Source organism: Mus musculus, chromosome 7 (genome assembly GCF_000001635.26).
Source record: "Mus musculus strain C57BL/6J chromosome 7, GRCm38.p6 C57BL/6J".
Classification (NCBI taxonomy): Eukaryota; Metazoa; Chordata; class Mammalia; order Rodentia; family Muridae; genus Mus; species Mus musculus.
The window spans coordinates 109,826,344-109,846,444 of NC_000073.6; the positions used below are offsets into that span (position 1 = coordinate 109,826,344).

General features: G+C 46.6%; 1 protein-coding gene across 1 annotated transcript in view; it reads right to left on the minus strand.

The window, feature by feature from the left end:
- The window catches only part of Scube2 (signal peptide, CUB domain, EGF-like 2), a 66,990-nt gene that overhangs the window by 27,654 nt on the left and 19,235 nt on the right, over positions 1–20,101 (minus strand). Inside the window, exons 6-14 of the mRNA NM_020052.2 lie at positions 17,534–17,650; positions 16,837–16,926; positions 11,737–11,853; positions 10,651–10,773; positions 6,666–6,782; positions 5,324–5,446; positions 4,785–4,901; positions 4,454–4,537; positions 2,692–2,796 (exon numbers count right to left, since the gene is read on the minus strand). Of these exons, the coding sequence (NP_064436.2) occupies positions 2,692–2,796; positions 4,454–4,537; positions 4,785–4,901; positions 5,324–5,446; positions 6,666–6,782; positions 10,651–10,773; positions 11,737–11,853; positions 16,837–16,926; positions 17,534–17,650 (993 nt within the window). The remainder of the gene's footprint in view (positions 1–2,691; positions 2,797–4,453; positions 4,538–4,784; positions 4,902–5,323; positions 5,447–6,665; positions 6,783–10,650; positions 10,774–11,736; positions 11,854–16,836; positions 16,927–17,533; positions 17,651–20,101) is intronic.

A 20,101-nucleotide genomic window follows, 5' to 3' on the forward strand; every position in this document is an offset into this window, starting at 1 on the left:
TACGCCTGCCTCTGCCTCCTGAGTGCTGGGATTAAGGCATGTACCACCACCACCAAGCTATTTCCATGTCTTTTTAAAACTTACTTTATTGAACGAAAGGTTATCTGTGCCATAGACTTTAATTACAAGACAACAGACTATCAGGACCAGAGGGAGAGACAGATTCATTTTCTACTTATACTTTCCCCCCAAACATATATTTTATAGTTTTAAAACATATTTTTACTTTTTTATATGTGTATATGGAGCATATGTGTATATGCAACATATGTGCAGGTCTTAAGGAGGCCAAAAGAGGCCATGGGATGCCCTGGAGCTGGAGTTACAGGCAGTTGAGAGTTGCCCAGTGTGGATGCTGGGAACTGAAGCTGGGTCCTTTAGAAAAGTGCCCTTCATCTGAGTCATCTTTTCGGTCCTATTTTATAATTTTTAAAGAGCATAACTGGATATTAAAAAAGCGTGAGTGGATGTTAAAGCTTCTCTTGTTTTCCTTTCTTTCTAATACCTACATTAAAACTATTTGCACATGATTTACGTTGTGTGTACGCTTATGTGAGTAGTTGTACACACACCACGGTTCACATGTGTCATGTGAGGAGAGCACATGTGGAAGCCAGAGAACAACTAGCAGGAGTCAGTTTTCTCCTTCTACCACATGTGTGGGTCTTGGGAGATCAACTCAGGCTACCAGGCTTGGCAGCAGCCACCGTGACCAGCTGAGGCATCTCACTGGCCTTAAAACTATTTTTATCTATTTATTTTGTTTTTATACAAAGTTCGCTCCGTGCTCCAGGCCGGCCTGGAATTCACTATGCACTCAGGACTGACCTTGAACTCACACAGTCTCCTGCCTCAGCTCGCAAGTGCTGGAATCACGGGTGTGAGTCACTGTATTTAGCTTAAAACTTTGTGTTTTGAAGTGAGTTGAGATTTACAGAAAAGCACAGACTTCTTGCACACCCCGCACTCAGCCCACCCTGCTGTTAACATCTGATTTCAGCACTTGTCCAATCTATTAAGTACACTCTAGACTAAATCTATTTTTAAGTAATACTTCCCTGGGCTGGAGAGACAGTTTGGTGGTTAAGAGCCCATACCATCCCTGCAGAGGCCCAGAGTTTGATCGTCAGCACCCACACTGGGTGGCTCCCGAGAGAGCTGACACCCATGGGCTCCGCAGGCACCAGACTTCCATGTACATACATATATATACATACCCACAAGTGTCCACAGCATTGAAAATAAAAACAGATCTTTAAAACGAAGTGACACTGGAGAGAGAACTTAGTGCTTAGAGCACTGGCTATTCTCATAGGGGGACCTAGGTTTGATTCCTGATACCTACAGGATGGCTCAGAACTGTTTGTAACTCCAGTTCCAAGACATCAAACACTTTTTCTTCTGTCCTACTTGAGCACCAGATATATATGTTGTACACAGATACACATGAAGTCAAAACACCCATACACATAAAATAAAATTAAAAATACTTTCCTAATTTAAAGGTATAAAAAATTGACTCAGCCCTAAACAGCACACTTCTGTCACTGGTTAAGGCCTGGAGGACATCTTGGAAGAGGGGATATAATGAATCTAAGAGAAGGAAGACAAGGGGAGGGCCTGTGAAACACTGTCTTCCAGCCACGACACAGCCAGTGCAATTTCGATAGTGCAGTAGCTGCAATTACCTGCACTGGGCCTGCCAACTGTCAACCATGGATCAGAGAGGCTCTTGGGGTGCTACCCCTCCCTACTGAACTGTACGCTAAGATCGATGACTCTGAGGAAGGGACAGCCATTCTCTTCAGCTGTGTGCCCACTGATGAACCCAACAGCTTCCAGCTACAAATGGCCCTGGTTAATCTCAGTTGGTCACAAAGCAAAACAAAAAGACATGGATGTGGGAAATCACTTGGAGGAAAGGGGAGAGGGAACAGGGATGGGAGGGAGGTGGAAGAGTGTGTAGGTGTCAGTAATCAGAATGCGCTGTAGACATGTATGAAATTTTAAAAGAACATGTCTAATAGAAGTTACAGAAAAGTATGAAAATGGAAAGAGAATATGAAAAATATAGAATAAAAAAATTGCAGCAAGAACACTGGATGTTCCATCATTGTTCATCAAGGCCCTCATTTCTGAGTCAACCACATTTTTTCCATAGTGTACGCTTCAACTCAACTCTAAGATTAAAAACTTCAACTCAATGCAGTCACAAGCCATCTTAAGCCCCATGGACTCACATGAACTCCAAGGTTTACCCCAAGCTTCAACAATGACCTCACAAAGAACCTCCTGAGGGGGCCTGGTGAGATGGCTCAGTGGGTAAGAGCACCCGACTGCTCTTCCAAAGGTCCGAAGTTCAAATCCCAGCAACCACATGGTGGCTCACAACCACCCGTAATGAGATCTGACGCCCTCTTCTGGTGCGTCTGAAGACAGCTACAGTGTACTTACATATAATAAATAAATAAATAAATAAATCTTTAAAAAAAAAAAAGAATCTCCTGAAGTATAACTCCAGAACTACACAAGGGTTAGGGCAGGCTCTGCTCCCTCCCCTAGAGAAGAAAGTCCCTCCCTGCAGATTCTGAATACCTCAGGGCCATCTAACATGTGCTTGCACTCAGCTAGTCACAGGTCCCTTACCCAATATGCAGGGACACTCCCTGCACCAGCCATTTGATTCCATACCTGGTAGTGCTGGTCGTAGACCCTCGGGAGACAGCTTGGCCTTTTGCAAACTACACTTGCCTTCATTTAGCTTAAAGGTTACACTTGTCCTGACGGTGACGACATCTTCAGAAAGAAATAAGTGAGAGAAATTATCCTCATAGCAAAGGAAGAGAACACCCAGTGGATGACGGTATGCTGCCACTGGCTGGGTCTCTACACGGGCTGTAGATAATGAACCCCTCTAGCCTGTGAAATGATCCGAGAACAGTTTAGATCATGAAGTGCCCATTACCTTGCACAGGTTCACCTAGAGCCTCCCCTATCTCAAGAGAGATGGACCCAGTGTTCAAATATAACAGAGAAAGATTCCAAAACAGTCTACGTAGGCAGAGGAAAGATAAGGTCACTTCTGTCCTTTCTGAGAAGGAAGACAAGAGTGTCCTTCAGACTGTTGAGGGAGGTCTCTTCTATGTGTGGCTTCCCAGAGAGGACAGAGCTGAGGGGGCTGAGGCAGTTCAGATGAGGCTATCACTTCTGGGATCTGGGATGGAGTGAGTGCAGAATTCTAGTCTCCCACCAGATATGCTGGGCTGGAGCCCTTGCCTCTCGTTGAAAGCCCTCCGATTTGTGAAAACATCAGCATGTCCCTTAACCTTCCTCATCTCAGGCTCCTCATCTGTTAAATGCACATAGTTAAGCACCTGTGTTGCCAGGATGTTGTAAGGCTTAACTGAGATAATGGCCCTAACATCCATAAGAAAGGACAGCAAAGGACAGTGCCTAAGACTCTGAACTCAGACTGCTTGAGTTGGAATCCTAGTCCCTCTTATTGCTTATCTGAGTTATTTTGAGTAAGCTCTTTTTTTCCTCTGAGCCTTGGTTTCTTTGGTTAATATAATAATATAATAATAATAATAAATTGATGCAGTCAAATATGGTAAACTCACTCCTATAATCCTAACACTTAGCCAAGGCAGGAAGATTATTATGAATTCAAAGCCATTCTGAACAACATACTACATCCCAGGGGTTACATTACAAAGTAAGGCCTGCCTCCAACTTATAAACATAATTTTTAAAATATATATTTAAAATTAATGCATGGAGTTTCAAGTGTATTAAATAACCTACTCTATGGAATACAGTGTATAGTGGCTTGCGCATTTTAATTTCTAAATTGACATCTTGCTTAGGATTTCAAACTTTGGACATCTTTATAATATAGACATCAAGATATAATGTGATTCTTGATTTGGACAAACTCACGATAAATTGGCAAATGTGTCCTTATCTGGGAAGATGAGGCCTTCAGAAAACACTGGACTTGTATTTAGTCCCTTGACTAAGGACTAGATACAAGAATAGGTTCAGGTCTCTTTCTTGAGATAGAATCCCACTTGCCCTATTCTGTCCATGCCACCTCCCCCAATGTCATGTGTCCCAGGTACAGTCCCTATTGGGCCTTTAAAGTGCTCTAGGATAGAGGGAATTTGGAGATCCATGAAACTGTTCTCTCCAGAGCTTGTGGACCTCTTGTCAATACGGTGACCCACTTAGGCTGAACAGGACTCCCAAGTACACAGGGGACACTCGGTAAGTATGATTTCCACAAGTAAGTTAGGTATCAGATGCCACAGCTGTGGGCAAGAACACCCCACAATAGTCTCACAGCATCCAGATAAAAACAAACAAACAAACAAAACCACCCCCATGAACAGCACCGCATGAAAGAAGCCCACTAAACACAGTGACCCCTGCGAGAATACAGTTTGGTAATTACCCCCAAAGGCAGAGTCATTTGATTTTTGCTGTTTGCTTCTGAGAGAGGAAGAGCCACAGGTGACAGAGTAAGCCTCTTGCAGTCCTGATAGACAGAACGTGGAATTGTCAGGATACATAAGCAAGATAACAGGCTATATCCTGGTAGCCACTAAAGTCACCCCCACCCTACTCCACACAGGCCACTAGAAAAATGCCCAGGACATGGGCTCTCAAAGCACGAGCCTCTGGTTGTCAAGAAGCATCTGGTCCAGAGCCAGAAAGCCCTTTGAGCATGTCCAACATCTACAGGCCCTGCCATGGGAACCTTCCCAGGGATGTGTGCCACTCACCTGACGAGAGGTGAATGCCAGAGCGACATCTGAGGAAGCACCTGTCTCCTCCACCACTTTTACCACAGTGCAGGGACACACGCGGTGTCATGCTAGTGGGCGGGAAGCCCTTCACTTCTAGACAGGACAAAACACAGGCACTTGAGGAAAAAGAAGCATGCACCCAAGTATGATGAGACTGGAGCTCACCAAAAGGCCCCAAGAAAAGAAGCCAGAGCTGAACTCCCTCCCCAGCCTCCTGGCTGACACAAGCCTTGCCTCCTATGAAGGTTAGAGAGGCACAAGTCTGCTGTGTGCTCATGCAGAGAACAACCGTGAGACAGAAGGACACTCCAGTCTACACAGAAGCACAGAGCTAAATGTCAAGGAGCCTGAGAAGTACCTCCTGTTTTTGGACTTGTTAAAGACCAGCTGCTGCTGCTTCAGAGGAAGGTGCACTTTAGGCCCAGTGGAGTATGCAAGCACACAGTCTCAAACCTCCAGATTTGGGGTGACCCTGTGGCCACATGGGACCTATGGGGAAGGATGGAGCCTCTTACCCACACAGTCTTTTTTATTCCAGTGGAGTTTGAACCCTGGGTGACACTGACATTCGTAGCTACCCACTGTGTTGATGCACACTTGCTGGCAGCCTCCATTGTTGACACTGCACTCGTTGGTGTCTGTGGAACAAAATTGGTCCCCTGTTGCAACAGTACATCAAAGGCTGACTGTCTCTCCCTTGAGGAGGAAGCAGTAGATGAGTCACATGGTTGACAGTCATTTTGAGGGACATGCACTTGACACCTGCTGGCTGCACACTGCACACTCCCCGCTGGCATGTGCCTTGGTTGAGAGTTTTAACCATTGACAGGAACACTCAGAAAGGGAGAGCACTTACTTGCAGGTATCCAGACTCAGACCCCATATGGGCTTTGAACTTGAAACTCCACCACCCTCTGAACTACATACCAAGGGAGACAGACAGAATTAAAACTCTATATTTGACTGTTCCCACAGTTAAGAGAGAAGAAAAGTAGTGAGAACCTACATCCCCATCAACTTGGGACTGAACCTAAACTGGAAGGAGGCTCCCAACCAGGTTGACATCTATGTGTCCCACTGGAGTCTCATGATAGATAGGGTAGGGTAGAAGGTATGCCTTTAGTTGTGCCAAGAATGTGGAGAGAGAGAGAGAAGGGAGGCACAGCCATCTACAGCAAAACACCATTATCTGTCCGTCTCAAACACAGGGCATGAGAATTGGCAAGAAGTGCTCCAGCCAGTGGTCCCCAAATCCCACAGATATTTAGGATCACCATGGAGACCTTAGACAAGTTGTTCTGGAGTCTAGATCTGGTCTCAATGATGGCTGATTGCCAGGAAAGTAGAGGGAGAATCAGTTGGCACTGACATATATATACCACAGCCTACTTGACCATAAGGGTATGAGGCATAAACATATACTGTTAAACAGGCACACAACAAAGAGAGAGTCAATTTCCCCTTCTGGACCCAAGCCCTAACTGGAAGGCTTGATCCAAGGCTTTGCAGAACAGAACTACGATTTTGCTGGGTGCCCTGCCACGCCTCTCTGAAGATAACCACATTATCTTCGGCTGGGAAGGCCAATGGGATATTGTCTCAGCTCCTGTAAGACTCTCCAAATATAAACTCAAGTCAAATCACTGATGAATCCATAGCTGACAGAGCTCAGTTCTTCTGTACTCCATTGAATACCTGGTGTGCTAGCAGGGTAAATATGAACATATTCCTTTCGACAAATGCTCTTCTTGTTGCCACTGTCCAAGAATATACCCTTTGTCACAAAACAGGGAGATGACCCTCAAGGGTGGCTTGCTCCCAGGCTTTGGCCTCACCATAGAGGGGCCACCCACTCACCTCCACAGTGGGTGAAGCTATAGAGAGTGTACCCTGGGTTGCAGGCACAAATAAATGTGCCAGGGTGGTTGATGCAACTGTGGTCACAGGTCCTTTCCAACGAACATTCATCCACATCTGTAATTATCAAAGAGAGGGGGGAGCTGATGCCACGTCTGCCATGTGAGTAGAGGCGTTCATACTGATCGCAAGTTGCTGACCAATAGCCAAACAACACATGTAAGGAAAACTGGTCAACTCATCCTCTCTGCTCCTTTGTATCAAAGAACTGTTAAGGAGCTGACTAGGAACTACAGTCATTCCCAGGTTCCTTGGTTGTAAATTTCATTGCAAGCTTTACTAACTTTGAAGCTCATATAATCTCTCTCCCCCACACTTATTGGCAAGGCTGAGTAATTTAAGTTATATAAATTGTGTGTTTTTTTAGTTTTTGTCAACTTGACACAAGCTAAGATCATCTGAGAAGAAGGATTCACAATTGAGAAAATGCCTCCATTTCTGGCCAGTAGGAGCATTTTATTGATTAATAACTAAGGTAGGAGGATCCAGGCCACTGTTGGGAATGATACCATCCCTGGGCAGGTTATCCTGAGTGGTATAAGAAAGCTAGCTGAGCAAGCCATGGAGAGCAAGCCAGTAAGTAGTGTTTCTCCAAGGCTTCTGCTTCAGTTCCAGCCTCCAGGTTCCTGCCCTGCTTGAGTTCCTGTCTGACTTCCCAAAGTGAGGGGCTATGATCAGACATGTAAGCCAAATAAACCCTTTACTCTCCAAGTTGCTTTTGTTCATGGTGTTTTGTCACAGCAATAAAAAGCAAACTAACATATAAATGAAGACCTATGAGGTACCTAAAAATAGCTCCATACCCTAAAGGGTACATTATTATAATAGTAATCCTAGCTATTCATTATCATTGTTCTATTTTTGATAGTAAATGGTGAAACAAAAGGAGAAAATGAGCTGGGTGGTGGTGGTGCACCACTTGGGAGGCAGAGGCAGACAGATTTCTGAGTTCGAGGCCAGCCTGGTCTACAAAGTGAGTTCCAGGACAGCCAGGGCTATACAGAGAAAACCCTGTCTCAGGAAAAAAAAAAAAAAAAAAGGAGAAAATTATTTGGTTAGATACGATTCTGGTTTCTCTCTTTCTCATCTTTGCAGAATTACTCTTCCTGCCCCAACAGGCCACTTAATCCTGTGTCTTACTGCCCTCTGCATTAAAAGAATGCACTCACACTAATACCCTCAGTGTCTGTCTATGAAAGATGCTAAAACTGGATTGGCTAAGGCCTAAATTAGATGTATTTGGAAAACCTCTTGGTTTTGTTACTCCTCCCTGTATCATCTATGTCCGTGGCACAGGGGACTGTACATCTAGCATCTAGTAGGGCCATGCAAACCAGCCTTTGCCAGCTGCATCTGTGGGTATGGTTGTGTTTTTTCTGTCTTACTCCCAAAACTGTTAGGATGGTTTTAATTGGTGTCTCCAAATAGATAAGCCTGGGTCATGCTTAGTGGATGACAACCACACCATTGGGCTGGACCACTTTTCTATACCCAACGTGCCATGAAAAGCTATGTTAGTAAAAGGCAAACATGTTAGCCAGATGTGGTAGCACACGCCTGTAATTCCAGCACTTGGGAGGCAAGGGCAGCAGAGTCACCATGAGTTCAGGATCAGCATGGCTTAAGCAATTTCCAGGCCAATCAGGACCTGATTAGACTCGAAATAACAACAAACATGCACACACACACACACACACACACACACACACACACACACACACACAGGAGGGGGGCCAGGGGTGGGAGAGGGGGAAGAGAAGAGAGGGAGAGGGGAAGGCATGGATGGATCAAGAAAAATGAACGTATAAAATATAAAGAGCAAATTCTTGCAAAGTCCTTCCCTGGCTTTTTCCAGAAATTCTGACTGTCTTCTCAGAAAATTCAATCTGTGCAAATATTTGTTCTACCAAGAGCAATGGGTGGAAAATGAGAAAAAGTCAGTTTCTTTCCTTGTACTTGATGCCGTTCCGTGAGATCTGTTACGAACATCAGCCAGTTGCCGACAAAGTGCCCTCGTTCAGTAGCTGACTTTGGCTGCTCACTGTGGACGTTTGCTTTGCCAAAAATAATGAGATCATTTTCCTAATTCCTTTTTAATGTGTTTACACAGCTTAAACATATTTCTTGCCCTATACATTATGAAACATTGTGTGGAACAGCAAATTTGCTTTCCAAGTCAAACTGAAGAAAACCACAAAATAATTATCTAGAATTAACTCCCTGAATTTAAAGAAAAATGTATTTGAACTGCCTGGCAAGTTATGTATCAAGAAAAGAGAGGGAAGGAGAGCTTAGTCTACTCTGTAAAGTGCCTATTTTAAAAGATGCTGCATCTTTTGTCTTGTGTGTGTGTGTGTGTGTGTACATGTTTATGATGGTCAGGGGTCAGCATCAGTGTCTTCCAGAATTGCTCTCCATCCTATTTTTTGAGCCATGGTCTCCCACTGAACCTGAAACTTGCTAACTCTTCCAAACTGGCTGGCAGCTGAACTCTAAGGATTTCCCTGTGTCTGCCTGGCAAGACTGGAACACACACCACCACGCTCAGCCATGTATGTGGATGCTAGCAATCCAAACACATGCTATGCAGTAAGCACTTTGCCCACTGAGCCATCTCCCCTGCTCAAAGTGTTGTACCGCATTTTCTGATTTCTATACAGTGTTGAGCTTTGCTTTGTTCTCTGGTGTGAGGTTTTTGTGGTGCCTGGATCTCTAGCCAGGCTGGTCTTCAACTTCATAAGGACACAAAGATAGCTCTGAAGGTCTAGTCCTCTGCTTCTACCTCCCTGGTGCTGTGAGTATGGGTGTGAGCCACCATGCAGCGCTGGAGGTCCAATCTGGGTCTTTGTGCATGCTGGGCAAGCACTACCGACTGAGCAGCTATAACTTCACCCCTCTGTAAGTCCCCATGCTAAGATGTCTAATGAAATAAGTAAGGCATTCCTTCGTCCCAGAAATGGAACAAGATAAATGACAGTGCATCTTTCCTAGTACTCTTTCACATATACATTGATAGGGCATGAAAACTATTTATCTAAAAATAGAAATGATGTTTGCCCTAAGTCAGTTGCTAACACTGACAACTGCTGTTAACCATATGTGGGAAGGATTCAGTTGAAAAGGAGTCTGTAGGGGATAGAAAGATGGATCAGTAGTTAAGAGCATGGACCACTCTTACAGCAGACTGGCTGGGGTGTACCTTCCAGAAACACCCACATCAGGTGGCTCAGAACCCCCACATAAGTCCAGCTTCAGGGAATCTGATGCCGCCGGTCTCTGTGGGCACCTACACTTGCAGGCATACGCCCACACACAGACATGCACATACACATATTTAAAATTTATTTTTTATAGGTCTTTAAGTAAAAGAAAAAAAGTGTGGTCTCTAATCTTCCTACAACCAGTGTTTCTTCCCATCCACCTTAAAGTGCCAAAGACTAGCTGTCCACAGCGAGGGCTGGAGGAGGAGACCAACTGGCTTTGATGCCTGGATTGACCTCAACTTTTTGCTAGGTATGGGTGTTATCCAAATCTACAAATTTTCCCCACCAATCAAACATCCAATTGCAGTAAAATAAGTTCTAGAAAAGAAAAAAGAAAGTATCTCTATTATCAAGATTCAACCATTTTTAAAAAAAACCAACCATAACCCTGCTTGCTTCACATTTCTCTTCCATTTCTAGTAGTGGATTCTGCTATAATCACACCTGATGGGATTTCTAAGGTGTCCCCAAAAATATATGTGAGCTACACTGTGTCTTCATTCAATCTAAGATGAAGCAAGTAAAATCCAGGTTGAGGCCTGAAACCCACGTGTCTGTCAGGAACAGGGTGAGCCAGTCTCTACCAAGCCAGGGCTCACTCACACCTTCTCTGTCCCAGCCAGGGGCGCCCTGCACACCTCAGCTTCCGTTTCAGCACATACCTTGGCAAGACTTCTCGTCTGTTAGTAATTTAAATCCTTTTTTGCAACTGCAGTCAAAACTGCCCACGGTGTTTTTGCAGAAATGGTTACAACCTCCATTCCGGGTCTGGCACTCATCGATATCTGTAACGGGCAAGCACTAAGGAAGCAGGGAGCAACCGCTGCCTGGCTTCCCCCGAGTCCCCATCCTCAGAGAGGAAAACACCCACAAGAGCACTTAAGAATGCTCACTGATGGTTTCAATCTTACAAGCATCTCGTCTGGCTGGAAGAGAACCTCACCCAGCTAACAGTTCTGACTTCCCATGCACTGAAAAGCACTGAGGGCACAAACCCTGGAAAGAAGTGGTGAGATCATGTTTTATTTTATTCTCTTCTTCTAATGCCCTCCAAAGATAAGACAACCCCCATCAGTGCACGGTTCTATTCTAGCTTAATGACTAAAGCTATAAGGGACAGGAGCAAATTGCACAATGACCAAATGATCTCAATGTTTTTTAATGATTCCTGATACTTAATCTTATCTTCGCCTGGTTTCATCTTATAACCAGTTTATTTTTTTTTTAATCATGCTAAAGAACTAACAAACCCTTTGTAGTCTTGCCCATGAAAGACCAGCAAGTCGTTAGGGTCTGTCTTCATTACTAAAAGTTAATGGTACAGTTAGTTATTCGTTAAGTGCTCTGGATAATAATCTTGGCTATTATTTACATGTAATCTCCAGGCTATTATTTATGATCGGTTGCTATTATCTGCTGCCGATGAATGTTCCATGAACCGCCCTTTGCTAATAAAACCACTTGCCTGAAATGGATTATCTGATGCTTGCAGTGGCTGACCTTCTCAGCAATTAGTGTAATTAAGTCACTTCTAATTAAGCTTACTCAATTATAACCGTCCACTAGCCCAGGGAAGAAAAGCTCTCATCAATATGAATCATAAGCAAATCTGGAAGTGCTCAAAGGCTGTAGAAGGTCAGAACTGTGTCTACCCCACACACCAGCAGTGCAGGACCCCCTCCACCCAGTCCCCCAGCCCCACAAGAATCCCCCCCGCCCCCGCGCCAGGACAAGCTTGAGCGAGCTACCTTTACATGTCTTCCCATCCACCTGGAGAGTGAATCCAGTGGGGCAGCTGCAGTGGACGCCTGTGGACGTGTCCTTACAGGTGCGGTCGCAGCCTCCGTTGTTGACGGCACACGTTTCTGACGAGAGGTGGGAAGGGCAGTTAGCTTCCTAAAGGAGCTCTGCTACAGATATTACTGTCTGACAACCCTGAAAGCACAGAGGGGTTGCTCATGGTCACACCCCCAAGTCTCTGCCCCCGACACGTGAGGCAGGGGAGAGAGGAGCTGCACCTCCTGCTCGTGGGCTTCGTCAGGAAACTGGTGACCAGAGGGGAGAGATGGCCCAATAGAGAAATCTCTTCCCACTAAAGGCTCCTGGTGACCCATGCCAATGGCCTGTTGAGTATGATCTCTCCCTCTGCTAGGCTGGACTGAGTGCAGAACAAGGCAGAAAGGGAAATTCCTTTCTTATTCCAGAAGCTTTTTTTATCTGAGCGATGGCCTATCCTGACCATTCCCTTGCTACAGACTAAAGATTTTGTCCTTACAATGCCAATTTACTCACATGTCTATCTCTGTCTCTGTCTGTCTGTCTGTCTGTCTGTCTCCCCCTCCCTCCCTCCCTGGGAGTTTCTCCTTCACATGGTCATTCTCAATGATAGGCAAGTACTAGTCAGCATTCACTCTGTTAGCACGGCCAGAGCTTCCCTAGCTACCTCATTTGAAAGCCTGGCAACAGGCTTAGCACTTATTAATAACGATAGCTATGTAGGTCATGTGTGCTTATCTGTGCTTCCTCAAAATTTCACTACACTGACATCAAGTGTTTAAATGTGTGACTCTTTGGAGACAAAGAAAATGGAAGAGAAAACAAGAAAGATGTCAACTCTTAGGAAGTGGCATGTCAATGGGGAAGAGAGTTAATCCCTCGAGTCCTCAGAGGGGCAAAGCCATGTGAACCCCAGAACCCAGGGAGGCCCAGGAGTTAGAGATGGGAAGCTCATCTAGGAGCAGAGATGGAGATAGTTTATAAATAAATAAATAAATAAATAAATAAATAAACAAACAAACAAATTAACAGGTTTCCTGGAAAACAATACCCACACCTACCCCAACGCCCTAGCCCTAGTCCCCAAACCCACGTTTCCTGCATAACAACATCCCACTCCAACCCCAAACTTTTATTTCCTGATAGCCAGGGACCAGGTCCCAGCTACAGTACAGTTTACACTCTGGGGAAGGCAGACCAATGCATCAGGACATAGAGGAGGAAAGGGGGATCACAGATGAAAGCCTAGTGCCTGGAGAGACAGATTTTAAACCCATATCCCCCAGGCTCAGTTCCAGGAATGTCTCTATCCCCTCATAAGGGTTGCAGGGAACACAAGGATTCCTCATAAGCTAAATCAACTTGCCCAGATGAAAAGACTTCAAAATGAAGGCCAGATGTGAAGTCACACCAATACCAAACCCATCCATCAATATAAGATCCAACTGGCTTCTTAGTTTTTCACTATCAAATGTGAAAAGGCAGTCAAGAATTGCTAGGCATTTAGGATTTTGCGTATTACCAAATCAAATAAGAAAAAAGAAGCACAGAGAAAGCAAAGGTAATAGAGAAGGGGCTTGGAGTGATGGCTCAGTGGTCAAGAGTGCATCAAACTCCTGGAGAGGACCTGAGTTCGAGTCCCTCTAACGCTGACCTCCAGCCTCTGCAGGCACTGCAAACACACAATTAAAAATAACAACATCTGGCTGATGAGCAGTTAAGAGCACTGACTGCTCTTCTGAAGGTCCTGAGTTCAAATTCCAGCAACCACATGGTGGCTCACAACCATCTGTAACAAAAATCTGATGCCCTCTTCTGGAGTGTCTGAAGGCAGCTACAGTATACTTACATATAATAAATAAATAAATCTTTTTTTAAAAATCCATTTTAAAAAGATAATACAGGGAAAAAAGAGAATGAAGTGCAATTTCTTCAGGGTAAGAGAAGCCCATGAACGGTTCCCTATATCAAAGACTAAAGGGTATGCTGGGGCGGAGCACAGGAAAAAGGAACATGTAAAAAGACTCTTACAGGAAGATTAGAAGGTGGGAAAAAACCGAGAAATTTTGTGGAAATTTCCAGAAAATTCTAGAATGAGAATTAGAGGGTCTCTGGGATTACTGCTGTCAGCAGGGAAGGAATGAAAGAGTGAAGCGACAACGTACAAGCAGTTCTCACACACAAGCAGAGGCAGAGAACTCAAACCCCATCTCAAAGCCCTAGGGAGCTTAATAAACTGGCCATCGCCTTGAGATCTCAGGTCACCAGGACCCTGAAAACAGCTAGAGTAAAGCTAGAGTAAAGCTTCTACAGGTGTCACACACTGGGCAGAGAGAGAGAGAGAGAGAGAGAGAGACAGAGAGAGAGAGAGAGAGAGACAGAGAGAGAGAGACAGTGAGAGACAGAGAGAGACAGAGACAGAGACAGAGACAGAGAGAGAGACAGAGAGAGAGAGAGACAGAGACAGAGAGAGACAGAGAGAGACAGACAGAGAGAGACAGAGACAGAGAGAGAGACAGAGAGAGAGACAGAGACAGAGAGAGACAGAGAGACAGAGAGAGACAGAGAGAGACAGAGAGAGACAGAGAGAGACAGAGAGAGACAGAGAGAGAGAGAGAAAGCGCTGGGGATTGAAGCTCAGGTGGGTGACTGTTTACTTAGTGTAGATGAAGCCCTGGCCCTACTCCCAGCCATGCATCAACTGAGCAGAGTGGCCCATGCCTGTAATCCCAGTACCTGGGGGTGGAGGCTAGGGACCCCAAGTCCAAGGTCATTTTTAGCTCTAGTAAGTTTGAGGCTAGTCTGGACTACATGAGATGTGTTTGGGGGGGGGGGGGATAGCACAGAACAATGGAGCACTGGTGTCAAAATTCTGATGATAGAATTTTCTTTCCAACACAGGATTCTATAATGAGCCAAATCCTCAATGAAGGGAGAATGCATACAAAGGCATTTTGAGAGACACAAGGTTTTTAGAAACTTCTATCTCATCCACAATATAAAGTGACAAACATCAAGACTTGGGCTCTGCCAAAACAGGAGAGCAGCGAAGGGGGTTCCTAGGCCCATGGGAAAGGCGCAGCTGACAGAGCTGCAGGCCAGGATCAGACCCTCCCCAGCAGCAGGAAGCCTCAGAAGAGGAGGTGGTCAGAGGAGAGGAGCTGAGAAGAGCGCTGCTGCCTCTGAACACACTGGGAAGGGCTTTAGAAAGCTCTGGCAGAGGCTCGCAAGGGAACGGATAGGCAAGTCTTAGAAAACAGCTCTCTGATTTGCAACCAAAGAAATCATTGAATAGCAGAGCATTATAGGACTTGGACGAGTGGTGTGGAGATGCTCACGGTAATGGAAACACTTAATATTGACTTAAATTTTGGTAAACCATATTAAGGGCTTGGAAGGAGTGTGTGTGTGTGTGTGTGTGTGTGTGTGTGTGTGTGTGTGTGTGTGTGTACCTAAGTTTGAATTCCCTAGCATCCTTTATTTGGGGGATGAGGGTAACAGGTAGCTCCGAGGAACTCAGTGGTCATCTAGTCTAGTCAAATGTTGGTGAGCTTGGGGTTCAGTGAGGGATCCTGTCTCAAAATATAAAGTGGACAGCACTAAAGGAAAACACCCAACATATATGTCTAGCCTCCGTGCTTATGTGTATGTATGGGTGACTGGTGTGCAAGCAGGTGCATGTATGTATGGAGTGGTGTCAGGATGGTCCCTACATGGTAAGCATTGGTGGGTCAAAATCCTACCTGACTAGTAAACCCAGGAGCTGTCAGATGAACAGTTTTAAGGCAAACAAAACTCTCCACAATAACAAGTCAAAAGGCTTATCTGGCCCCATGCCCACAGCTACTGCCTCCTCTCTCGTCTCTAGCTTGACTGTCAGGGCTGTGTGCCAACTGTCTCATGTCCCCCAGCCAAGTGCCACTCTTCTCCATTCAGCTCCTCTAGCACCAATGTTGGCTGAGGTGGAGGTGGAAGGCTGATGGGCACAGAACCAAACAGACGGCCATGCTAAGCTGGACGCTGCCCAGAACACTCTGTCATTACCGCTAATCAGAGGAAGAGAATTGGCGGTCAATGGCCGCCCACTGCATCCCACACACTGGGCTCTGGGCACTTCTGCATATCATTATCTTTTTCGAATGTATTATGCTCTGTGTGTGTGTGTGTGTGCGCGCGCACGCGCACATGTGCATATGTGCATATGTGCATGTGCCCCAGCACTAATATGGAGGAGAAAGGACAGCTTGTGGGAGTGGTCCATTCTCTCCTTCCACCATGTAGTTCCCAGGATCAAACTCATGTCATCAGGTTTGAAGGCAAGTGCCTGCGCCCCATCTTACTGTAGCTGAATTTGCCGATAACCATAAAAGATAGCTTTTAATACATACATCCTCTTTACTTTTATGTATTTATTGTTGAGACAAGCTCTCACTCTGTAGCCCTAACTAGCTGGAACTTACTATGTAGACCAGGATGGCCTCTGTCTCACAAAAATCTGCCTGCCTCTGCCTCCTAAGTGCTGGGGTTTCAGGCATACCACTATACCTACCTTACATTTACTTATTTTGTTACAAGGCTTCACATATCCTAGGCTGGCCTCTAATTGACTATGTAAGCAAGATGACTTTGAACTTCCTACCCTCCTGCCTCACCTCCTGAGTACTAGAATTATAGTCATGTGTCATCAAACCTAGTGTGCGCTGTGCTAGGGATCAAATCCAGGGGCTCTATACATGCTAGGCAAGTACTCTATTGATGGAGCTCCACCCCAGCCTTTATATCTATGTTAAAGAAAGACCTACAGATAGGGAGAGTGGTTTGCCAAGTCTCACACGTAGTTGGGCAGTGCTAGGACATTAACCTGATTATTCTAATGACTTGGCACAATACAGGGATCTTGGACTGAGACAAAGGGACAGTTTGGGGTAAAGAAAAAAAAAACTCTCCTGGCTTCAGAGAAGCTTCACATCCCAGTCCAGTTGGCCTTGGGGACACATGGGCTTAGGCCTGATGCAACAGGCTAGAGAGGAAGGGCATGGTGACAGAGCCAAGGAAGAGAGAAGATTGCATACCCATGAGCAGCCGACGCTTCACCCGTTTATCTCCATCCGCCACTGATGTGGCATTGCTCTCTGTCCCCTCCAAGACAGTGCCCTCTTGCTCTACAAGAGAAGCAAAGCCACAGCTGTCAGCCTGAATGGTCCAGCTACTCATTCCCTGAGCATCTGTCTCTGTTGAAATCTCAGATGTGAACTGTGTGACCAATGGCAGGTGAGCAACTGTCCGCTCCATAAGAACAACCATTATGGCTCTGTGGGAAACAGCATATTCAATGACTGAAGAGCCTTATAAGCATTAAGGATGGAAAGGGTTTTGGCCTATAATGTACTGGTCAGACACTCTGGAAAATGGTAGCTTGCAGAAGCCTCGGTTAATGATAAGAACTCCAAGAGAAAGCCAGCAAGGGTTACACCATGAGACATAGGTGGACTTTGACTACCTGTTGCTATTCTGTCACACACAGACAGCTCTAGGCTCCGTCACCCTCCTCCTTTGGAATATATTGTCCAGATCTCTACAATACCATCTTTCAGAACAGCCCAGTCCATGGAGAGAGAAAGAGCTTTCTAAAGAGAGGGACTCCCACCCAAAAGTAGGCCATTCCCACAGTAACATTCGAAGGGATATCAGCCATACCTCTTATCAAGGGTTAAGGTTAAGAAGAGGGTTTGGGGTAAGAGTGGGCAGGCTGAGGAAGAAATTACTTACCTAGGCAGCTTCTCCCATCAGCATGCAACCTATACCGTGGATGGCAACTACACTCAGGGCCTTCTGCTGTATCTTCACAGGAGTGCTGACACCCACCATTTCCATGGTTACAAGTCACTAAGGTCAAAACGAATCAATACTTAAAGCGCTGAGGTTTCCACAACCAGGGTTGGGTTTGTTTCCCAAGAATTTTTGTATTTTTAAAGACAAGGTCTCACTATGTAACTGGCCTGTGTAACTCACTATGTAGCCCTAGCTGACCTTGAACTCACGAGGATCTGCCTGCTTCTACTCTGCTGAGACTAAAGGTGTCCATCACCACACTTCCCCCCCCCCAGCCCCCCGAGTGCTGATTCTTCTTCTCTGCAGGTATCTGAGTATCCAGTGCGTGCCTGACTCTTGAGATAAAAGACTTCCCTCTAGAATGTTCTTTGTGTATGCAGTGTATACAGTGTATCGTGTGTCACAGTATAAACCACATAGAACCATAGCCCGACTTGAATGGAGTGATACAGAAAGATGGAGCTCCGAAGCCTGGGGTAGAGTAGCATCCCACTATGTAGGGAGACTATGCCAAGTGATTCTTGACTGTACCTTCCCTCTCTCTGGTGAAGTCTGCCTCTTAGCCCAGCTGTACACAGGGCCTCTAGAAGTTCTCTAGCACTTCATGTTTGGAACAAACTGACATTATTTAATGTGTAAGATGACAAAATAGGAATATGGAAAAGGTGAACTGGCTAGATCGTGTGATTCTGGGATATGTTCCCCATCCTCCTTTTTAGGTATTTGAGGGTTTGGTTGGTTGGTTGGTTTGATTGCGGGGGTGTCTTTGGAGATAAGGTCTCATGTAGCCCAGGTTGGCCTCCAACTGACTCTACAGATAAGTATCCAAAGATGACCTTGAATTCCCAATGCTCCTCCCTTTACCTCCTAAGTGCTGAGATCACAGGAATGCAAATGTTCTAACAAAAGCATTTAAGCAGTGACAATAAAAAACATTTAGTGAAAAGAAAAAGAAAAAAGGTTTATTGGTTGGTCGGGTAAGATAGAACAGGGTAAAGACATCTATAACTGAGTTAAATCCCCGGGACACATAGAATAGAAGGAAAGAATGATTCCCACAAGCTGCTCTTTTGTTCCTAAGCTGTGCCTGTGCCTGTGCCTGTGCCTCTGTCTGTGCCTGTGCTTGTGTCTGTGCCTGTGCCTGTGCCTGTACCTGTACCTGTACCTGTGCCTGTGCCTGTACCTGTGCCTGTGGCTGTGGCTGTGCCTGTACCTGTGCCTCTGACTGTGACTGTGCTTGTGCCTGTGCCTGTGCCTGTGCCTGTGCCTGTGCCTGTGCCTGTGCCTGTGCCTGTGCCTGAGCCTGAGCCTGAGCCTGAGCCTAGGCCTGTGCCTGTGCCTGTGCCTGAGCCTGAGCCTGAGCCTGAGCCTGAGCCTGAGCCTGAGCCTGAGCCTGAGCCTGAGCCTGAGCCTGTGCCTGTGCCTGTGCCTGTGCCTGTGCCTGTGACTTTGGCTGTGCCTGTGCCTGTGACTTTGGCTGTGCCTGAGCCTGAGCCTGAGCCTAGGCCTGTGCCTGTGCCTGTGCCTGAGCCTGAGCCTGAGCCTGAGCCTGAGCCTGAGCCTGAGCCTGTGCCTGTGCCTGTGCCTGTGCCTGTGCCTGTGCCTGTGCCTGTGCCTGTGCCTGTGCCTGTGCCTGTGCCTGTGACTTTGGCTGTGCCTGTGTCTGTGCCTGTGACTTTGGCTGTGCCTGAGCCTGAGCCTGTGCCTGTGCCTGTGCCTGTGCCTGTGCCTGTGCCTGTGCCTGTGCCTGTGCCTGTGCCTGTGCCTGTGCCTGTGCCTGTGCCTGTGCCTGTGCCTGTGCCTGTGCCTGTGCCTGTGCCTGTGCCTGTGACTTTGGCTGTGCCTGTGTCTGTGCCTGTGACTTTGGCTGTGCCTGTCTCTGTGACTGTGGCTGTGGCTGTGGCTGTGCCTGTGACTTTGGCTGTGCCTGAGCCTGAGCCTGTGCCTGTGCCTGTGCCTGTGCCTGTGCCTGTGCCTGTGTCTGTGCCTGTGCCTGTGCCTGTGGCTGTGCCTGTGACTTTGGCTGTGCCTGAGCCTGAGCCTGTGCCTGTGCCTGTGCCTGAGCCTGAGCCTGTGCCTGTGCCTGTGCCTGTGCCTGAGCCTGAGCCTGTGCCTGTGCCTGTGCCTGTGCCTGTGCCTGTGCCTGTGCCTGTGCCTGTGCCTGTGCCTGTGCCTGTGCCTGTGCCTGTGCCTGTGACTTTGGCTGTGCCTGTGCCTGTGCCTGTGCCTGTGCCTGTGCCTGTGCCTGTGCCTGTGCCTGTGCCTGTGCCTCTGTCTGTGCCTGTGCCTGTGACTTTGGCTGTGCCTGTGCCTGTGCCTGTGCCTGTACCTGTGCCTGTGCCTGTGCCTGTACCTGTGCCTGTGCCTGTGCCTGTGACTTTGGCTGTGCCTGTGCCTGTGTCTGTGCCTGTGCCTGTGCCTGTGCCTGTGCCTGTGCCTGTGCCTGTGCCTGTGCCTGTGACTTTGGCTGTGCCTGTCCCTGTGCCTGTGACTTTGGCTGTGCCT